At 47.7% G+C, this 21,757-nt stretch overlaps 2 protein-coding genes across 8 annotated transcripts; one reads left to right on the top strand and one right to left on the bottom strand.

Annotated features, from left to right (window-relative positions):
- Positions 1–2,357: 2,357 nt before the first annotated feature.
- Positions 2,358–19,981, bottom strand: LOC127295174 (glycosyltransferase family 92 protein Os08g0121900). Of its 7 annotated transcripts, XR_007847583.2 has the most exons (8): positions 19,591–19,981; positions 19,187–19,439; positions 18,682–18,867; positions 18,252–18,402; positions 16,575–16,655; positions 15,813–15,883; positions 2,967–3,578; positions 2,358–2,871 (listed from the first exon to the last, which is right to left on the bottom strand). XR_007847583.2 is itself a non-coding variant. In XM_051325075.2 (3 exons), exon 1 carries the CDS (start codon positions 6,082–6,084, stop codon positions 4,321–4,323), a length of 1,764 nt encoding a protein of 587 aa, XP_051181035.1. In that variant the 5' UTR covers positions 6,085–6,919; the 3' UTR covers positions 2,358–2,871; positions 2,967–3,056; positions 3,231–4,320. The 7 variants fall into 7 exon arrangements, 3 of the variants coding, with proteins under 3 accessions (XP_051181035.1, XP_051181036.1, XP_051181034.1); XR_007847584.2 differs by lacking the exon at positions 16,575–16,655; XR_011743232.1 differs by lacking the exons at positions 16,575–16,655; positions 18,252–18,402; positions 18,682–18,867; positions 19,187–19,439; positions 19,591–19,981 and adding an exon at positions 16,018–16,514.
- On the top strand, positions 7,018–9,816 carry LOC127295176 (uncharacterized). The gene is made up of 4 exons (XM_051325077.2): positions 7,018–7,740; positions 8,264–8,447; positions 8,530–9,319; positions 9,633–9,816. The coding sequence occupies exons 1-3, from the start codon at positions 7,373–7,375 to the stop codon at positions 9,316–9,318; spliced, it is 1,341 nt and encodes a 446-aa protein (XP_051181037.1). The 5' UTR covers positions 7,018–7,372; the 3' UTR covers position 9,319; positions 9,633–9,816.
- Positions 19,982–21,757: the final 1,776 nt, after the last annotated feature.

The following is a 21,757-nucleotide window of genomic DNA, read 5'->3' as shown; positions in this document are numbered from 1 at the left end:
TGGAGTAACTTGTATAATTCATCCAAGCATCATTGCTTCACTATGGTGGCTTCAATGTTCTGAAATCCTTGCTTGCAACGCCATCCTGAATCCTTGCAGGTATGTTGTCATCTCCATGCACGTTCCTAATCCAATGCTTGGCGTCCATGCTAGATCCATTCCTAAATAATATAAACACATTTGATTTAGGCAGCATCATATTCTCATATATATTAGGAAGGATTCCTAGTAACGAATGTACCTGGGATGTGGTTGTAGGTATTGGTTGTATCTATCATAGAGATGTCCTCATCAGAGGCCAACTCCTCAGTCAAGGCCACGCCCGCGTTCCCCGGCCGCATCGCCGGCGGATGTGTCGGCGGGTGGTGCCACTGCCATCGGGAGGGAGGGGAGGTGGGGGGAAATGTTAGTGTTCCAGCTGAAAAAAATAATAATGTGTCTGAGGCATGACGGGCTTATTGGGCCGGCCATCTCTGAGGCATGTTAGAGATTTTGCCTCCAGGGCGTGATAAGTAGAGTTTCTACTTGCCCTCTTTTATGCAGTAGTAGAAAAAGGTAATACCCATTGGATTAACTAAAATGAACGGATCTAGTTCATTTGAGGGTACCACAAAACCCCTCAATCTTTAATAGCAAACTACCGAGTTGCTAAATTCCTAAGACAAAACACACGAAAGTTGGTTGGTCTAAACCCCCACCGGGTTATGTCAAGATCAATGCTAACGCTTCGTTTGATAAAGACAAATTGAGATGTAGGACGGGTGTTGTTATCCGTGACAAATCGGGGTGTTTTATGGTTGGATGCAATACGAGGATTAATCATGTTTTTGATGTGTTGACAGCTGAGACTATAGCTTTGAAACATAAACTTGAGTTAGGGCAATTTATTGGATGCAATTGTGGCATCCTGAACTTAGACTGCATGAAAATGATTGAGACTATGAAAAATGGGCGACCAATTTCGGATGGTCGTTACCATCTAGCATGTGATTTTATCAAAATTCAGCTTGAACATGTACCTAGGGAAGCCTATAGTGTAGCTCATGAGTTAGCAAAAATGGCTAGAGGTTGACGATCCCGCAGCTTCTATCCTACCTCTTCTATTGGGTGATGTAACTTTGATTTCGAATGAATAAAGAGGTTAGAAAATTGTCCAAAAAAAGCTTGAAATTATTCCGTCACCTTCTTGTTCTGACGGCTAAGCAAGCACCTAGCAAGTTCTCTTTGCTTCTGGCACCGGGTTTTTGAAGTTAAAAAAATGAAATGGAGAACTAAAGGCACTAGTGGGATACCTATGATCACTCAGCCATTTAAAGACTTCTTTCTATGTGGGATTTTAAAGACTGAACTACCACCCAAAAAAAATTACAAAACACATGCGTGCAGCATGGTGCCTTCCACTAAAAAAATATACTCCGATCTATGGCAAGCACGCATTGTTAGCATGGAGGTCGAGTGAGAAAAGTGCAAGCCTAAATTAGCTGTCAAATAATAGCGGGAGCTTTATGGAGCCTATCATGAACCACACCCACCAGTCATCTTTCAGTTAAGTGATTGACATATTCCAGTGAAAGACCTGTGGACTAGTGTAGTATCCTCCTTACAGATTCAGCTTTAGAACACAGCAACAGGGTCACATTATTCTACTTCCACTTGCTAAAGCTAGTATGAACTGTGATTCTCCAGCTACCAAACGAGAATCTATCCATATGTAACCAGACTTGCATGCATGTCCCAAATGCAATTGCACAGAAGTTGCTGCAATGCATATGACACTCTTTCTTGCAGCCTATGAGTCTATGACCATATGATATGATCTTAAATTCCTACCTAATATGCACATGGTCAGTTGCTCTTCTTGTTGCCATTGTTTCCTGCAACTAAAGTAACCTTGCAAGGTTGACTTGTTTAAGCAAACCTTCTAAGATTATCCATACATGTTATAGTGCTGTTCAGATACCTAGTGCAGCCATTAACAATCCAGAACCTGTGGCTAAGTGCTAACCAACAAAAAAGTGTCTTCACAAATCTATGCCTGAGACGGTAGTCTTGTATCTTAATTGCACTGAGAAACTGGAGGTTTAACCCACAGACATTGCTGCTGCAAATAGATACAATATCAAACTGCAAGTTGTACACAAAAGCATGTCTTGCAAGTGAGTTGATGATACGTTACTACTTGCTACAAAGTACAAACAAGAGTATGGACAAAGGTACCACAAATTACAAGAGCCACCCAACTGACCTCACGATCCATGGTTGGAACGCGAACTCACCTAGTTACCGAGCTGAAAGTATCAAAAGAAGAAGCATATGAATTAGATACTTCCACAAATCACACAATGCAGCACACCGAATGGGGCAAATATTTCTTTCATTGTATGAAAATGTTTAATCTATACAGCAGTTTTTTCGAGCAAAGGAAAAAGAAAAAGAAGGGGGGAAATACAGATGAATTCTCTATACAGCAAGGAATATCATATGTGTGATCCTCTTCTCCACAAACCTGAAAACTCTATCGATCCAACTAACAAGTATAGGTAGGTCACAAGGCTGGGGAACACATCCTCAGACAAGCACCAAGGAAGGCAACTGGAGCGACAAACAATAATCTGCACTCAACATCACAAGCTATCTGAAACATTTGGATGGTGCAAGCCCACTGTATCACCATGTTCTGATCATATCTCTCTTTTTATTTATTTCTCAGCAGGGAGAACGATGTTGTGATACACGAGGCGATTCCAAGGTGGCCCTCAGTGTCCCTCCGAGCTCCATGGGCACCAGGGGAATCAGAGAGTGGCGCACATCTGTGATTAGTGGCCTATAACTTGGTTCTGGCTGCACACAGATCACAGCCACTGCAGCGACCTGAAAGGTAGCGAATAACACCAACCTAGTTAGTTAAGAAGACAGGATGCAAAAGGAAGAAACGATTATGAGGTTATTTTGATATTGAGCAGTACTTGGTACAAGTGCTTCAGGTCCATCGTGCTCTTGATCACGGGGTCAATTATGATTGGGAGCTTTGATCTGTCAATTAGCTGAGGCATGGCCTGCATTTCATCTCAAATATGTTAATGGATTTGATAAATGCAAATTGCCTCAATTCAGGCGGTGAAAATCAGATGTAATCTAATCTATGCATATTGACAGTAAAATGGTCCACTCTTTAAATGGGCTGATTCTAGCTATTTTTTCAGAATGTTGCATAACAGAATAATGTGTACCCATGTAACAATTGATTGGCATTGAGATGGAGCCATCTTCTCAATTGGCCTCCTTCCCAACAAAAGCATTGAGTGGGATCTCAGGGGAAAATTGTAATCCATCAGAAACCGCAAAAAACTCCAACCATAAAATACTGAAGAACCTAGACATCTAGAAAAAGAAATAGCTCACCGAAATACCGATATTCGGCAGCAGCAGCCACCGGCGCCCACCAAACTACAACTGCAAAATAACAAGTCAAGAGATCAAAAGAATAAGAATAAAAATGAATACTCAACATCCCAAATGTACCGTACCTGCACCCAGAAGAACAGGTGACGCCAACCGAACAGGAGCACGCCAATAACCTGTAAAAAACAACAATAACCTCATGCAAAACCAGAAACTACCGTGCAGTCAAAAGAACTGAACCTCAAACAACAAAAGTGAAACAAAAAGAGCTAAGCTACATCTGGCCTCAGATTTTATGCTGCACAAGGCTCTACCAGCCGATGAGTTTCAGATGGATTCATGCACGTCCTTTGCACGAGAAAAGAACATCCAGGAAAAAAGAATGCCTTAGATTAATTCATATATATCATTTGCACCGAAGAGACCATGCAAAATTTTGATCCGCCTCAGATTGATTGCTTTTAATCATTTGAACCAAGTAAAGTCGAAAGAGAAACAAATTCCTGACGTGTCTGCCTTGTGGATTTTACACTTTCAGCAAAAGGAGCATCAGGTGGCAAAAAACAATAAAACCAAAAGGTAAATATGGTGCATCAGTGCATACTGCTGCAGAGGTCAATTTGCAACAGCTTAACAAGAATATATCATCATTGGCCAGAAATCCTAAGCTAGCTCAATTTGAAGAAAACAAGTGCAGTTTACTGTCTGACAGGGAATGGCTGAAAAAACTGCAAGGAGAACATACTGATGTTAGCAATGACATTTCTAATATGCAGGTATAAATAGTAAAAATGGCATGCCTTGATTCTTTGTAAAAATGTGTATACTAATCAAGTTAAGGGCTATATTTTTTATTTTTTTGGCAAGTTGAGTGTTTTTTATATACTAGCTTTAGTTATTTTATATTACTACTATAAGCTATGGAAGAGAGGGGGAGGGAGCAATGTCACCGTTAGAGTTGAACTCTGTTGTTGCTCCACGGCCTCCAGACCCAATTCCGAACCACTTCTCACTTAGTTTCTTCATTGTATAATCCTTAAGCTCGCAAAAGCTCTCCGCCCAGCCAACTGGTTCAACAGGATCAACTCCCAGCCCGGGGGCCCGGTCATGGGATTGCAGGTTAACGGGATCTGTCCAATCTGCCACGTATGCTGACACGCGTCGTTTGAACTTAGATTTGAATTCTGTCCAAGCTTGATACTTGTAGTGGTTTATGCGAGCCAAAGTGGTCCACAATTTCTGGAAACCAGGCTTTAGTGTAAAATGGTGTACAGAATTTGCAAGCGAATCTGCCACCGCGTCAAGGCGGACCAATGATTTGTGACGCTCAGCTCTCGTCAGCCGGCAGGTGTAGCCTTGGCACACCCCCTCCTGTGGATGTGCTGTTTGGCCAGAGGGACCAAAATCGTAGCAGGGGAGGAATATCTGGCCAACCTCCGGATCAACGGAAACAACCGACTCGAGCAACGATTTCGAAGGCTTCTCGACCTCGTTCCAGTTTGGTGAAAACATGAATTCATCTACGTCCATAAATGCCATCCATTCACAGGAAGGTTGATTCGAGGCTGCGCAATGAGAAAGCCCTGCTTCCTGCGTTTTGGTCCAGGGCCACACCACGGTGGAGATATCAATGCCAGCAGAGTTCAAACTCGAGACCTGGCCTGCTAGGTCATCCTCGCTTGCATTGTCGTATAGAAAGAACTTTTCAACACCCACTGCAGCATGGTACCTCACCCATTCAGGCAGAAACTTGGCAACATTTCGAACCATTGTGCAGGCACAGATCGATTTCCTTTCACGCGTCTCAGACAGGCCAGTGTTTTGTGGATTGTATGTAGCAAGTGAGGGTAAAGGCTCCTGGCCGTTGAGGGCTACAGTGACATGGAGGTTGCTGGAATTGAAAGGAGCCTGTGGAGGGGGGCACCTGATCACCTGCTGGGCTGAAGTGGTGGCGGGGAAGGAGGCGACCATGCCATCGGAGTCTCTGCTGTAGACACACTGGATGTTGGAAGTGGCAGTGTTGATGACCCCTTGGCGGTGGTTCGTGCCCTTGGCGAAGAGGAGAAGATCGCCTCCGGGGAGAGGGGCGGAATCAAACACGAGACTTTCGTTCCAATTGAGCAACTTACGGAAATCGGCAGCAGGGGCAGGGGCAGGGGCAGGGGCAGTGGCAGTGGCAGGGGGAGCAGCCGAGGAGGAGGAATAGGAAGATGAAAGCAGCAGGGGCGGGGGTTGGAGCGGCTGCTCTGAGCCGGGCAGGGGACAGAGGTAGGCGTGGCGCCCGGGCCCCGGCAGCCTCCCGAGAGCGCGCGCCGGGGAGGACGCCCCACCCTGGAAGACGCACATGGCGTTCCCCACGGCAGGGTCAGCGGACAGGACGAGAACCTCCCGGTCTGGGAGGAGGACGGCATCCTCCCGGAGTTGCGGCTGGGAGTGGCGGCGGATGGGTAGTAGGCGCCGCGCGAAGGACAGATCGGCCTCTGACGTCTGGCGCGGCATCGACATTAGGGTTTCCGGCGGCGGTGGCCCCGGCGACCGGAAGAGCTGGTCCTGCTGCTGCGGCCAAGTACCGCCGCCGAGGCCGATGCTGCTCTGGGCGCCGAAAAAGAGCAGCGCGCCCACCGAAGCTGCGCCGACGCAGGAGAGGATGCGGTTGCGGTTGCGGCGGCGACGACTCGGCATGGCGGCTTTGCGAACGGCGGCTCGAGGAAAGCTGGGTGTTTTCGCTCGCGCGCGGGGAGTTTTCGTTCGCTGTGTTGCTCAGGGAATCGGAGACAGAGTTTGGATCTGGGTCCCGGAATTCTGAGAATATATGGACATCTGAATTGGAATTGGAATCGAAATCGAATTGGTTGCTTTACTTTCACGCAACGAAACCCGTCCAAATTCGGGTCGGTTCAAATCAATTGGAAATCGAATCGGTCGCGTTACTTTCACGCAACGAAGCCCCCGGCTCGATCTTCGTATTCGCGGAGTGGAAGGATACGCACCAACCGGCTCCAACTCGTATTCATGGAAGGGAAAGATACATCCCGATACTTGGAGCAATTAAATTAAAGCAAAGGAGGCATGGCTGAGGGGAGCAGCTCAAATTAAGCTAGATCGGAAAGGAAAGCTAGTCGAGAATGCTTGATTGGATCGGGGTACGCACCGAATACAGGCGAGTAGAGCTTGGCGAGGGAGACGTAGGTGAGGAGCGCGAGGCATCCACCGGCGAGGAGGCTGAGGCCGAGCTTCTTGGGCTCGATCTTGCCGGTGAAGCTCCTCGGCAGCCTCCGCTCGCCGGCCCGAGTACGCCGTCGACGACATCTCAGAGGGAGCAAATGCGGGGGTCAAAGCAGAAGAGAGAGAGTGTGTGTGTGTTGTGCTCCGTGTCTCCGTGGTAGAGATGCAGAAAATGGGGTGAAGTGATGAGAAAGCACAAGAGCGACACTCCACAGCTGCGCATTGCTCCAAGTTTGTTTTAGGCCTGCCTACCAAACTTCATTTGCGAGTGTGACGTGGCAACGATAGCCTTTCCGTTTAGTTGCACCTAATTCACACAGCAGGGTGGACTTAGAGCAAGTACAATAGAGCTGACTCAGCAGGCTACAAGAGTTGCCACGTCATAAAAATCATACGTGGAAGAGAGAGAAATAGGGGGAGAGAGCGAAGCGGGCGCTCCATCTATCGCCCGGCGCTAGCGCTGGTTACGAGGAGATAGAGCTAGCTTGTAGCCAGTTGCCAACGCTAGGCCGCCGCTTCTTCTCCCCTTCTCGATCCCGTACGAATCGCTCTAAATTGAGTTCTTCCCGCGCCAAATCGTCTTCTTCCCGCGCCAAATCGTCCTCTTCCGCGCCAATCTCCACTCTATCCCCTCAAATCAGACCTTCCTGTGCCAAATACAATCCCCGGATAGAAAAGTTGTCCCCAAATCGCCTCAAGAACCATAGACTCCAAGCCCGCCTCCGCCGGCGGCGCCCGCAGCGAGATGGCTGGAAAGTCCAAGAGGACAACGGCGCCGACGCCTCTTGAGTTCCCATGGTCGGCAGGTCAGCTCGTCCCACCGCCAATGGCTGCGTCCGTCACGCCGCCAATGGCTACGTCCGTCACGCCGCCAACGGTTCAGCCTATGCCGGGGATCCCTTCCATGTATGCGCCCGGCGTCTGGTTACCACCACGCCCATCGCAGTCCATGGCGTCCTCCTCCCCACCGTGTTGGGTCGCTGGAGTACAGCAACCAAGTATGGCCGCTTCGTCAGCTCAAGCCCCTTGGTGCAGACCGCCCGCTGAAAGTGGATGCACAATACAACCTACACTCCCAGCCGAGAATCTTGAGGAGTACGATCTGCAAGCATGGTATGTGCAGTTGGCCTCCATCTTGATTGGTTAATCTGTATCTAAAAGATTTGCTAATTTGGTTCTACCTTACTGAAACTCATGAAAATCCCTACAGATCTGACACAAAATGTTCAGTTCTGGTTTCAAACTACTTTATTTTTTGTTCTGGACATATTCAAGTTCTTTGTATTCGTATGGTAACAGTGTCCATATCAACTAGCTCCACACTAGATATATTTCTTGTTGGTGGAGATGTACATGTACGTATCAGCTAATTGCGATGGCTGTTGTGTCCATATCAGCTAGCTCCACATTTCTGAAACTCGAGTGGCAATACTGCTGTAACTCCAAATTACTAAAACTCTAGTGGCAATACTGTTAGTGCTGGTAACTGCAATAGCACTGTAACTTCATATCTGTAGAACGTTGGTGCTATTGGTAAACTCAATGGCTCCTGGTAAAAATTGCATATGGTGTAGTGTCAATAGCTGCTGGTAAAAATTGCATCTGATGTTAATGACACCAAAAATTCCTTGAGCAGGGGATTGAATTCTAACCCACCTGGGGGTTTCCTCGGTTACTTTACAAACACATCAAGCCACACACAAGGTATGGGGAATGGGACTTCATCGCAGCCGATCAATGTTGGCAATGACACCAATGGTGGTGATTGTGCAAGGACTGAAAAACGCTTGACATGGACAAAAGAGGAGGATCTTAGATTGGTAATGTTTTTTATTTTTTGCATGCTGGCTCCATGTATTACATTACTAGCACAACAATAAACCCCTTCTTACAATACTGTAGGTCAGTGCTTGGTTGAATAATTCAAACGACCCAATCCAATCAAATTACAAGAAGAATGAGCAATATTGGAAAGAGGTTGCTGCTGTCTACAATAGTACCACCCCCAAAAATAGGGCAAGGCTAGTCAAGCAAGTGAAGGATCGCTTTGGGAGAATTAAGAAAAAGGTTGCATGGTTTTGTGCGAGTTGGAAGGAGGCTAATGCTTTGTATGCTAGTGGAGAATCTGATGTAGATTTAAAGAAGAGGGCAATGCAAACTTATGAGGAAGATCACAAAGAAGATGGTCCGTTTATGTTTGAGCATTGCTGGGAGTTTCTCAAAAAGCAACCAAAATGGGACGCATATTTGGAACGCCTAGAAGATCTAGAGCCAGAAAAGAGAAAGTTCAGCGTTGATGATGAAGTGGGGCAGCATTTTACTCTAGATGATGCTCGAGATGAACGACCACCGGGTGGCAAGCAAGCTAAGGAGCAGCGGAAACGAAAAAGAAAGGATGAAAGTTGCATAATAGATCTTGAAGATGAGCTTAGCAAGTTCGTAGATGCTCAGAATGCAGCAAATGAGGGACGCAAAGAGATGTTAGAGACACAAAGGCGTGTGTCTAGTGAAAATCTTGAAGCTCGGAAGCTTGCATGCCTTGCAGCAAAAGATCACAAGGAGTCTGTCATGCTAGAGACGTACCGATCGTTGATGATGCAAGACACAACTGGAATGCCTGAAGATGTGAGATCAGAGGACGTGTTGGCATTGAAGTGTTTTAGGGAGAGGTTATTTGGCAAAACTGACTAAGGTATTTCCTGCTGCCCACTCTCTTATTTTAAAATGATCCGATTGAGCATATGTGGCATAAATTTTGAAATAGCCATCATAATTAGTTATAGTAATCTACTCTACTTTCTTACTTGTCATGGTAATCTACTCTACTTTCTTACTTGTCATACTCAGCTACCCATTCTCTTAGTTTAAAATGATCCATTTGAGCATATGTGGCATACGTTTTGATCCGATTTAGCATATGTATCTTAATTGTCATGAGATGGTAATCTACTCTACTTTCTTTCTCAATATTTACCCCCGTCTCTGTTTCCTTTTTTTTCATACAGTGGTTGAAGGTTATTGATGCAAATGGTTAGCTGCTCCTTTCTACCAAAGTTCCAACGGTGGCTTTGTGCCTTTATTATCATCAAGATCAAACTACTATCTTATTTGCTGGAGACCATATTTAGTATTTTGTTTGGCTAATGCTTTCTTCTAAAGAGTCATGTAATGTTGAATTGTTGATGCCATGGTGCTGTGTGCCATTAGTCTCTTGCTCACTGTCATGAAGATCAAAATTAATTTATAGTCAGGATGGTGCTATGTAGCTTTTGTTTGTTGCTTACTTATTAATCAGTTTCCCTTGGTACATCTGGATGGTATGTATGCATATTGCTTGAATGGCTACATATATACTACTTACAGCGGATCTCAATATGCACATGCAGTCATTAAATGCCTAAAGCACCTAAGAGCCAACCTAACAGCTATCCCATTGTATGATCTAGCTATATAATGGGCTGTAGGTGACGTGGTCTAGCTATAGAGCCATCAACGGGTGGTACTATTGTTCTTGCTCTTAGGGCATGCGCAGACGCTGACCGGAAAGGTGAAACTGAGCGACCGTTTGCGTCCGCGCGGACCGGAAATACGTCTGACACCACCTCCAACGGGGCGAGGCATCGTGTTCGGGGTGTCCGCGGCGACGCAAACGCGACGCAAATATGCGCCAGGTTTACGTCTCCGCGGATGCTGCGCGGTCGCGCCTAGCGTCCGCTTGCTTCCCCACGGGCCCTCATGGCAGCGACTCAGGTTCGATCGGCCTCAAATTCACAACAAGCGCGCGTATGTCAACCGCCGGTGTGGCAACCGTGCCGATCAACCCGCCAACCGCGCCGATCAAGCGCCGAACCGATGCGGAAGAGCAACCGCCGGCCACTTCGTTATACGCGTCGTCGTTAATTCCCGCAGATTATAACCCCTGCGTCTACGGTAATTCAAGTCGAACCGCCTCCTTCTTCTTCCTCTTCTTCTTCTTCTCCAACACCGACACGCCATGAGCGACTACACGCTGTCGCCAGACTCGGAGAGCGAGGGCAAGTCGCCCGGATTTCTGCATTGGTGGGAATTCCCTGCGACGCCAAGCGATCCGGGCTCCACGCCCAGTGACCCTGCCTCCACGCCGAGTGAGGAGGAGGAGGACGGAGGCGGCGCTGGCAGCGACGCCGAGGACGAGGAGGAGGGGCAGGAGGAGGAGGATGACTCCGACACCAAATTCGCCCGGTTGGAGGCGTAGGAGGCGGCGGACGACAAGGCGGCGGCAAGGAAGAAGTCCAGGGCCCTGGCAAGGGCGCTGGCGCGGGCGGCGCGTCGTCATCGTCTGTTCACCGACGACGAAGACGATTTTTTTTCCAGTTTCAACTCCTCGACGGACGCGTCGTCCTCCAGTTCCTCTTCCGACGAGGAGGTGACAAGCAAGAGGCGCAGGAGTTTGGACGACGAGGCAGGACCTTCTAACAAGAAGGCCAAAAATTAGTTTTAGTTTATATGTTTTTAAATTTGTTCTTTTTTGTATGTTAAATATGTTTGAACCTAATCTATTCGATTGAAGCAACATGACATCATTCAGTACTACTTTTTCGCGTTTAAACTTGCTCATTCAACAAAAATGAAAAGAAGTAGCACGACAAAAACACTTGCATGTCCAAAATGCATCGGACCGCTGGAGGTAGCCCCCGACGCAAACAGACATTTCGCCTCGCGGTTATTTTGGCGTCCGCCTGGCGACGCAAGCGGACGTCCGCGGACAATTTGGGCGTCCGAAATGCGTCGCGCCACTGGAGATGCCCTTAGATATTCCACCGACCTCGAGGGTGAGAGCTGTCCCGATCCCTTTGACAACGTGACATGAACAATACGTGTAAGAGTATTACATAGGGCCGTCAACTTCAGCCAAAGCTAAGCTTTTCGAGGGTTGAATAGTCCCACATCGTTCTCTTAGGGTGTATCCCACCTTAGGTTTATATACAATTGATATTCCTGGAGTATCACCAAGGTGAATCAACAGCTAGCACCATTAATTGGCCCGACGAAATATGTTGCCTACATATGAATTAAAGGAGAGGGTGTTGCCCGGTGTATCTAAACTAAATTGACTCGTGCTAAGTGGAGCATGACCAGGAGGATTAGCGGAGGGAAAGAGGCTAGCACTCAAATGCGAGTGGAGCGATCGGGGAAACACAACAGGGACTCAACCATGAGCGGCGGTCGATGATGGTGCTACTAGGTGCCTAAAAGAGCGGGGAGCAAGAACTGCCACGGATGGTCCGAGACACCTCACTTGAGGTGCCAGCGGAGATTCCGGGTGAGGGGAGGGGAGGGGAGATGTGCGTCGGGCTAAGCGAGCGCTATGGTTGCACCATGTGCCGTAGACCAAAGGGGAGGTTGGTGGATTGCTCTCTCACACTCAAAAGCCTTTTTCTTTTAATTTTGTTTCTCTAATTTTTTTTGACCAAATACAAAGAAAAAAGGAGGGGATAACTTCAGTAATAAAAAAGCCTTTGCCCATTTTGCCATTTTTTCGTCCGGACTAAAATCGCTCCTAGATTTGGACTGAAATAACCCAACCTGTCACCCACAAGTTGAAATAAATGTTCAATATTTTGGTCGGTCACGTCTGATAGGGCTGCACTCCCGACTCGATCGTTGGGAGATATGAAACATATTAGGTGGGAGAGCTGGGCGACGGGCTGCTCGCGATGGAAGTCAAAGGAGACTTCGAGGTCCTCATGCCCAGTCCTCCCTCCCATGGTGCTCCGTCTACTAGAGAACCGATGCAGAATAATTTCCGCCACCCATTGGTCCCATGCACGGCCGTAGCGACAATCGACTTTGGGCCAAAATTCGGGTGCGTTGTTGTTTTAGAACAAAAAAAAATAGCTCCCGATGCAACGCACGGGCATGTTTCCTAGTCTATACCTAATAATAAAGGAGCTAAGGTTTCTGCCAAAATTTTCGTCCAACTTTTCGTTGGACCGTTTTACCCTCCCACCAAATCGCATAATACTGGATGTTACCACCGTACCGGTTCGATCGTGTTTTTCTAGATCCTACGAGGTTTGGTCTCTCTCGGTTCGGCTGTTCGTCCATCGCCCTAGGATCTGGGCCACCTAGCTGCGTTCGTGAGCCATATGGGCCAAAACCAAAAGCCCCTCGTGAAGCTCCGTTCCAGCCGACGCACGTCTGGATATTCTGCTAAATAGTCCCACCTCGCTTTATTATAAAGCTTACGGCTGGTTTATATACGTCAAATTCGCTGAAAATAACAAGCCTCATTACTAAGATCTGATTAGAGAATCTCACAACAAGGCAGAGGATGAGAAAACGTGGGAAAAAGCTCAGAGATTGACCCGGCTCGGCCGATCAGCGAGGTGCAGAGGAGCTTCGTCGTGGCGCCGGCAGGAAGAAGCGAGGAAGGAATAGAGCTCAGGCAAGGGGATCTGGAGGGGGAGGCGCGATGGCGCGAGGCTGTGTTGATCCACTCGCGACTTTGAGGAGCAGCTTCAGGACTTCGAGGCTCCCCGGCCGGCGGCGGGACCAGGCGCGCGGAGCAGGGAAGCGAGGCGAAGCGCACGATGTTGTTGGAGGTCTATGGCGAGGCAGGGACGCGGGCTCTCGAGCGAGCGAGGTGATGGAGAGAAGATGCGTGCGCCGGAGACGAAAACGTACGTGAGGCGGGGCGCGGGGCAGGGAAAAGGGAACGCGCTGGTCCTGCCGGCGGACGGGAACGAAGGAGACGCGTCGAGCGAGAAACGATGCCAAGGCGGCGGCGACCGGACGGGAATGAAGACGGCGGAGGCTCGCCGGCCGGCGGCGGGACCAGGCGGCAGGGAAGCGAGGCGACGCGGGCGGGGCGCGGGGCACAGCAGGGAAAAGGGGACGCGCTGGTCCTGCCGGCAGACGGGAACGAAGACGGCGGAGGCTCGCCTGCCGGCGGCGGGACCAGGCGCTTAGCAGGGAAGCGAGGCGACGCGGGCTCGATCGAGGGAGGTCGGGGCTAGGATGCGTGCGGGAGCGGCGAGGGTGGGAATGCAAAAAGGCCAGGGGCACGGCGGGTTTCTATCTGAGCTGGGCTAAGTTTGGCAGGCTGGGCCTTGCTGGCCCTGGCCGGTTGGGAGTCTTCTCTTAAAAAAACATTTTCCTGTTCTTTTTCTGTTTGTTTTAAAACCATCTGCAATTATTATAACAACGGTGTTGCGGCTTGTTTTTCTCGGAGGCGACTTGCTGATTCCAGAAAACTTTGGTATATAAACAAGCTCGATTTGGCTTAATTAAGCGAGGTGGTATTATTTTAGACACAAAATATCCACTGTATCATGTAGCTTCTGGATGGGATGGACTTTGTTATAACAAATTTGTATGCTTTTTCGCTGATTATAGGAAGCCCATTCGTGTGGTTTAAGTAGAAAATAGAGTTTTCATTCGGGGATAAAATGAGAGAATAATTTTAGCAACAAAATAGAGTTTAATAAAATAATCTTGGAGTTCAAAAGGCCTTGGACTTTGCTGGCCGGTTGGATATTTGGGACTGCTTAGTGTCGTAAATTTGCGACATCTGGAGGTGGTAACAATATTCTTCATTGCCAGCCAATAAAAACCATTTTTAGCTATAAGATCGTTTACATTTGTATCTAAACAAAATAAAAGAGTGATGACCACCATCATTACATGTTTGCGGTTTTACAAGTTGGTCAAACGAGGGGCTCGCATCGAATATTTTTAGAATTAATTATGTTTGTTATCAATAGAAGACAACCTGATCAACATCGACGATGGTGACTAAGCAACATCAACATCAACATCGACGATGGATGGTGACTAGAAGATGGATTTTTGTTGCTGGTTTGATGTGTTTGGTTTGCTGCTACAAGGGATGTATCATGATTTTTCTTTCTTGTAACACTTATTCAGTTTTTGGTTGTGTGCATCCATATTGCCACCAGAGCACACTGCTCTGCCGCGTGACGGAGAAGTATCAACATGGATGGTTTACTTAAGTGTTTAGTATTTATTTACCCGATGCAACGCACGGGCACTTTTGCTAGTTTTACTAAAACGAGGATTCCGCGCGGCGCCTGTCGGTCGATGTGCGCCTTGCGAGTGTTCTGGTACCCGCCGAGCACTGTATAACTGGTGCCGGCAGAAGTGGCACCGGAGTAGCTGCTCGGCCTCCGCTGACACCGCCAGCAGAGCACACCCAGAGGCACTGCCCCGCCGACTGTGCCCATGAGGTCGAGCTCAACTGGCCGGAGAAACAGCATCCCGTCGCCACGAAGCCATGATCATCATGGCCTCTAGCGCTCACAGGCAATGCAGCTACCCAGCATTCTCCTCCTCCTTTCTCCACCGCTCTCCCATGGGCAAACAAGACACCAAAATAGAATGTAAGTTTTATGTGTAACATGTCAAAATCTTGTAGGAATTGATTCAAGCAGTTACATGAGCATGGTTGTACATGTCAGGTGACTGCCACGGACTATTACAAATCATCTTCTTTTTAGCCTTTTATAAGTTGACACAATGAAAGTGATCGGCTGATGCTACCGAAGATCACCATTTGTGTGGGAGAGTTTGTTTCCTATGCAGTAACGACATAATGAAAGTGATGGGTATACTGGGGCTGGGGTTACTATATAGTAAATGGTAGGTTGGTGTGATCCAAAAATAGTGAAGATGTCCCAGCATGTTTCGTTCTTGTACCCACATTATTTGTCAAACATGCCTGAGCTGGGACATCAAGAATATGCAAGAGAATGTGGATAATAGGTTGGCTTACTCTAAAGCAATCTTACCACAATTCAGGAACTGACTTACAGAGAAGTATATGACCCTAAGTGGTCTGATATAGCTAACTTGCAATGAGTGGCAACCTTAAAACATGAACCAAACAGTCCGAACTATCATAGAGGGCATATCGATGTCATATACTCGCAGGCGGTATCATCAGGTCAAACGAAAGCACAAGAGCAATGATTGCATGACAATCAAATGAAATTCTTCCAATCAATTTTTGCAAAGGTGTGCTGTAACAAAGTACATACAGAGGCACATGTGCTTTCAGTGGCATGTTTCGAAGGTAGGAGCGAAAACAGAACAAACAATCATTTTCGTGCTGGAGGTTCTTTAGTTTGACACATGCATATTTTTGGTATAGTAATATGTAGGAGTTTGAGATATGTGGAACTTACACAATAAGGCAATCACGGTCAACAGAAGACAGCAATGCTTGCGAGATCATCCCAAACAGTTCTTCAGGTTCCTTTACCAAACAAAAATTTGAACAAATCGTCAAATTTGCAGTACAAAACCAGATAACGGAAATTACTAACCACAAAAGGTATTTGTTTTATGATATCACATATCATGATGTACACATTTCTCAAGTAAACAAACCGTGTCTGGTTAATACATGGACTCACGAGCACCATGCAAGGATCCGGAGCAGTGAGACACTTATTTTAGACCGGAGGTAGTATCTACATTAACAAGACAGTATGTATGGCTCCTGGACAGCCCTGAAACAATACAACCCTTCCTAATCATTTGCCTTATAATATATAGGCCAATATTAAGTCATTTACTTGTTCCTAGTGCATTGTATGCCCTAGTTTGGTGTTTTATGAACTTCACTGTTTAATATCCACGTTTTCCCAGGGAAGGCACTCTACATACATCTTACAGTTATCATTTCCATCTTTTAGTTCGTGGAGTAAATTTAATAGAAATAAGGAGCAAATGGATGGCAATTGACAAATAATCCATCTTAACCGCTGATTAAATACGTGTGAGGATTCTGACTGAGCCAAAGCTGATAAAGATAATACTCTTCAGTATCATACACATGCCCGTGGGAAATCATGTATATGGAACTGGAAGTATCTGGATGAAACATAGCACACAGACATATCCAAATCAAATGGAATATTGAGAAGACGAGACCTTATACATACTTGGCACCAATGCAGTCTATAAATGGCCGATCGTTTTATCCTAGCCCAGCAATAATAGGTTGACAGAAGTATGGCCCAGACCTACATATCATGAACTAACGATGTTAGCCATCTCCACAATTCAGCTAATAGAAGGGGTTGTAATAAGACAGAAGGTAATGTATAAAATAACACCAATGCCACAAACCTCCTACAGATTTCAGCTAATCAAAAATGATTTAACCTATAATACCTATAAAGGACACATAACAACAAGGAGAATTGCACAACGCATTAGCATAACTACAAAAGGCATTAACCTATATATAATATATCCGAGGATAACATTTCAAACTAAACCACCACAATATCATCATTTTTCTTAAATCACAAATGTTCATAGAAATCCAGTTCAATAAGTCCAAATTTACTTCATATTCTCAGCAATTGTCCATGTTTTCACATGAATCAGTACTCTTAACTCCATTCCACTTGCGTGCTGCTACAAATCAGGTTACCGGGGCTTGGAAATTCTCACCTTTTCCGGTCTGAACTCAAATATAAGAATACCCCCGCAACTACAACTCATCTTATATGATGCCTGCAACTAAATTCAGTTCTGCCAGCAACTAATGTCAGTTCCGCCTGCAACTAATCTAGTTCCGTCTTCTTGGTCTGAACACATCTATAGGACTACCCCTCAACTACAACTCATCTTATATGATGTCTGCAACTAAAGTCAGTTCTGCCAGCAACTAATGTCAGTTTCGCCTACACCTAATGTAGTTCCGTCTTCTCAGTCTGAACACATCTGTAGGAATACCCCTCAACTACAACTCATCCTATAGGATGCCTGCAACTAATGTCAATTCTGCAAGCAACTAATCTAGTTCAGTGTTGTTGGGGTAAACTCATCCATAAATACCCCTCAAGTGCAACTCATCCTATTGGATGCCTCCAACTAAAGTCGGTTTTTCCTGCAACTAACGTCAGTTCTGACTACAACTAATCGAGTTTCGTGTTGTCGGGCTAAACTCATCTATAGGATACCCCTCAACTGCAAATCAGTCATCCTATAGGATGCCTGCAACTAATGTCAGTTCTACCTGCAATTAATCTAGTTGTGTGTTGTCGGGCTGAACTCATCGATAGGGATACCCCTCAAACTACAACTCATCATATATGGTGACCCGAAACAAATGTCAGTTCTTCCACTAATGTCAGTTTCCACCTGTAACTAATGCATGAAAAGACAACTTAAGAGGGAACAATAAAGAAACTTAACAAAAATGGGACAAGCAACTAATCCCTGGTTAAAGCAACTAAATATTCACTGCAAAACAAATACATATAGTGTGTGCAGCAACTTGGAACATGCTAAAAAGCAACTAAACGCACACTGTAAAATAACAACATGTTGTGCATCCAGTAACTTGGAACATCCTAAAAAACGCAACTAATTGTGCACTGTGAAACAACTACGTACATGTAGTGCGTCTCGCAACTCAGGACATGCTTAAAAGCAACTATATGTGAACTGTGAAGCAACTAGGTGATCTGATAAACACAACTTAGTTAAACCCATAAACTCAAAAACCTTCAAAGACTTGGATCACTCAAGAAAAAAAAAGCAGGGTGATCTTAAAACATGCACAAGTTTTCAGCAATAACACAAGAGAAGGGCAGTTGCAAAATTACCTCGACCCAACGATTAGGTTGGCCGCCGAGCCCAGGAGTGAGAGGCTGCCAGCCACCGAGCTCACCCAGGCCAGGAGCAGCCACATGTCGGTCTCTACTCTGGGGGGAGATCGCGCTGCCGAGGCTGCCACCCGCGCACCGAGTAGCAGGACTGAAGCAAAATACAGAGCATTCTGTATGTCAGATAAGTGGTGCATATATTGACACACATGAGTTATGAATTATGACTTGGAAAAGAAACGTTCAACTGTTAATGTTCTTTCTAATGATTGGCAGGTTCGAAAGAAGTTCTGGACCTGACAGTGTGGCTACCAATCTATAATACCTTCAGACTTGATTACTCAGCCAATCCGAGCTAAATTATATCACCTGACAAGCTGAGCTGCGGTGGGGTATGTTTTATAAGCAATGGGGAGGGACAAGAACTAACCAATAGGGCTATTCGACGCCCCGCTAGAGAGGAAAAGGATCCCCAACAAAAGGATGACTACCCAGTCAGCGTGTTGATGCGCGCATAGGGCTCCATGAAGGCATGAACTCCCAAAATGTGCTGGGAGTGCTGGTCTTACTGAAGCAGTCGACGGTGATGAACACCCCGCAGCAGTAGGTATGAGACCTGAAATTTGTTTGCCAGCAACGCCACAGTAAGCAACAATAGGGTACAGATAAACATCACCGAACTACCATCTCTGGGATTGCAACTAACCATTGGTTAGACCGATATGTTAAGCTTTCAATCAATTTTTAACTATTATGAGATGCAACTGGTAATTGGAGTGTGAATTTTAGTGCCAGAAAGAGCACAGTGGAAAATTTAATCTTCTGTAGTACACATTCTAACTTTTTTTTCCCTAATATGATGTAAACAAGAGTAAAATCTGCACATGTGTGGCTAATCTCAAATTCAATTCAACTGCAGACAGACAGATATACACCTGAAGCAGAAGCAATTGGTTAGTTATCTTCTCGAGGCATGATCGGACATTCTTGAAGTCGATGACGATGAGCGCGAGGCGGCGGTAATGGTGCTCCAACACATGTTGACCAGCAGCAGCAGGGAAACCGGCATGCCCAAGGTGATGGCGAACACGCACGTCTTCCACTTCCATTCCTCCATGGCCACCTCCTCCTTCTCCTCCACCGAGCTGTACTTTTCCTACTTCATTTCCGCACATCGGGCCCGAATTTCTGCAGAGACCAAAAAATCGCGCACAAACGTCACCATTTCGTGATTCGACACAAGCTCCAGTAACGCGGCCGTGAAAAATTGGAATCAATCACCTGGAATCTCGCCTCAAAATCAGGCCAAGTAAGCGAGGTGGAGGCTACAAATGGTCACCTGATGATGCGCTTCATCTGGGGGGTGGAGGACTTGGCGAGCTCCATGCCTCCAGTGCAAGGCGCGGCGGGCCTTCAGCTTCTATCTTTGAGGATCCTCCCGAAGGAAGCAGCATCCCCGGCGTCGCCCCGATTCCTCGCTGTCGGGGGGCAAGGTGCGACGGGGCGGAGGGTGCCCCACGGTTGGAGACGGCAGGAAGAAGGGGATGAAGGGGATTGAGGAAGAGGAGGAGTCGACGGGGTGCGAAGATGGGTGGCGCAGCGGCATGACGGCGGCTGCAGCGCGAGGCGGGGTCGTCGATGCCGCCACTGGAGACGAATGGGGAACCCCATGTGGAAACATGTCGGAACCCCACTCGATCGAGCAAACCAGCACTCTGTTTGTTTTTTAGCAGTTGAGGCATGCAATCTTCGATCAAATGCAAGTACTCGGATGAGACTTGAGAGCAATAACTATAACTACTACAGTATATTATAGGGTAATAACTTCAGTTTTTAAGGAAATTTTGGGCTTATTTTACGTGTGCCTGGTTTGCTGACACGTATTGTCTTCTATGTTGTTATTTTTTGGGACGATGCTGAGCGTCCCCCGGGGGATTAGAATTCCCAACCCCCGGGTCCTGCAGGCGACACGTGTCCCTAGTACATGGTCAACGAAGTGAACGGACGACCCACCCCGCGCCCCTCTTCTTCTCTCCCACGGAAAACTCTGTCCTCCATAGACTCATATCCATGCCACCCTTCTCTAACCGAAATGTCGCTGGAGAAGGTGCTCGCCGGAGAAGACGCTGTCGCCGGAAAAATCGCCCTCGTCGAAGAAGACATCCTCTCCTAGGTAGCAACACTGGACATCCCTTGTAGCAGCGCCTTCGGCCACGGGTAGCAGAGCGCCCCACCGCTTGCAGCAAAAGGCGTTGTAGCCGGAGAAGTCGTCGCCGGAGAAGACCCCCTCGCTCGCAGCAAAGGCGTCCACCACAGGTAGCAAGGCCTCCCGCCCATTGTAGCACCCACCGTCGGTAGCAAGGTCGGCCACACCTTGTAGAAAAACCTGGTAGCAAAGCCCGCCGCCCCATGTAGCAAGACCTCCATCCCCTTGTAGCAACGCCCCCCGCCGCTCGCAGCAGCGCCACCCACCACCGGTAGCAAGGCCGCCCGCCTGTTGTAGCAAAGCTCTGCCTCCTCATGTAGCAAGCACGGCCGACCCTTGTAGAGCGGCCATGTCCGCACACGCACCACCACGCTAGGCGCCGATGGGGCCTCGGGCGGCATCGAACTCGGAGAAGCAGCGGCGTCGACCTCGTACGGCTGCAAGTGGAAGGGGTCATGGAGGCCGAGGACCGCGCGCAGGGGAGGCTCGCCATGGGCGCCGACAAGGATGCGGCACGGCGGCTGCAGGAGGAGGAGATCGGGGGAGGCGAGGCCGCGCGTAGGGCAGCGTGGCATGGCGTGGGGCCTAGGTGGGTGCGGCAGCTGCGGAGTGGCTGCCGGCGACGAGGGCGGGGCAGCTACTGCAGGAGGAGGTCGGGGGCGGCGGCGTCCTGCAAGCCGAGATGGCGACGCGAGCTTGGTGCCGTGCCGGCGGGAGGTGGAATCCGGCGCTATGGCTCGTTTGCCAGCGGCGGAGCTCGGTGGGTGAGAGGGGCGGCTGCAGCGCTCGGTTGTGAGAGGAAAATACGGCGGCGGCTCTCGTGAGTTCCATGGAGAGAAAGAAAGGTAGAGAAGAAAGGAGAAGATAAGGTTGCGGTGGGTCCCACACTGACGCGTGGCCAGAGGGCGAGCGTGCCTAGGTCCACACGATGCAGGCGTCGAACGGCCAAGAAGCAGGAGGTTGTGACGCGTGAGATCCCCCGGGGGAATACAATCATTTTCCTATTTTTTGGTGTGCAGTTTTAGTGACATCTTGCAATTTTAATCTGGTTTAATTATGTCTGGTTGGTGTAGATGTAGCGGTTTCAGTTTCAAGCCTGGATGAGTGTAGCATATATTTTTTATTCTTGGCTTGTTTTATGGTACCTCCTACTGCCATCTGAGAGGGAGAAGTAGAGAAAAATCGCACGGCTCAGATTGTTCGATGTATATTTAGCCCATCCGGTCCATTAGTCGTAAATTTCAGCACAAACCGGCAGGAAAAAAAATAATACATCTCTCGACACCGTCTCCCTCCTCCG

This window comes from Lolium perenne, chromosome 4, assembly GCF_019359855.2.
Source record: "Lolium perenne isolate Kyuss_39 chromosome 4, Kyuss_2.0, whole genome shotgun sequence".
In the NCBI taxonomy this organism is placed as follows: domain Eukaryota; kingdom Viridiplantae; phylum Streptophyta; class Magnoliopsida; order Poales; family Poaceae; genus Lolium; species Lolium perenne.
This window is presented reverse-complemented; position numbering and strand designations above follow the sequence as displayed.

Excerpts from the sequence above, each read along its gene's own strand:
- LOC127295174 (XM_051325074.2), bottom strand. The coding sequence starts at position 6,084 with ATGCCGAGTCGTCGCCGCCGCAACCGCAACCGCATCCTCTCCTGCGTC.
- LOC127295176 (XM_051325077.2), top strand. The coding sequence starts at position 7,373 with ATGGCTGGAAAGTCCAAGAGGACAACGGCGCCGACGCCTCTTGAGTTC. Across the intron at positions 7,741-8,263 it reads GAGTACGATCTGCAAGCATG|GGGATTGAATTCTAACCCAC; the intron begins GTATGTGCAGTT and ends TTCCTTGAGCAG. Across the intron at positions 8,448-8,529 it reads AAGAGGAGGATCTTAGATTG|GTCAGTGCTTGGTTGAATAA; the intron begins GTAATGTTTTTT and ends ACAATACTGTAG.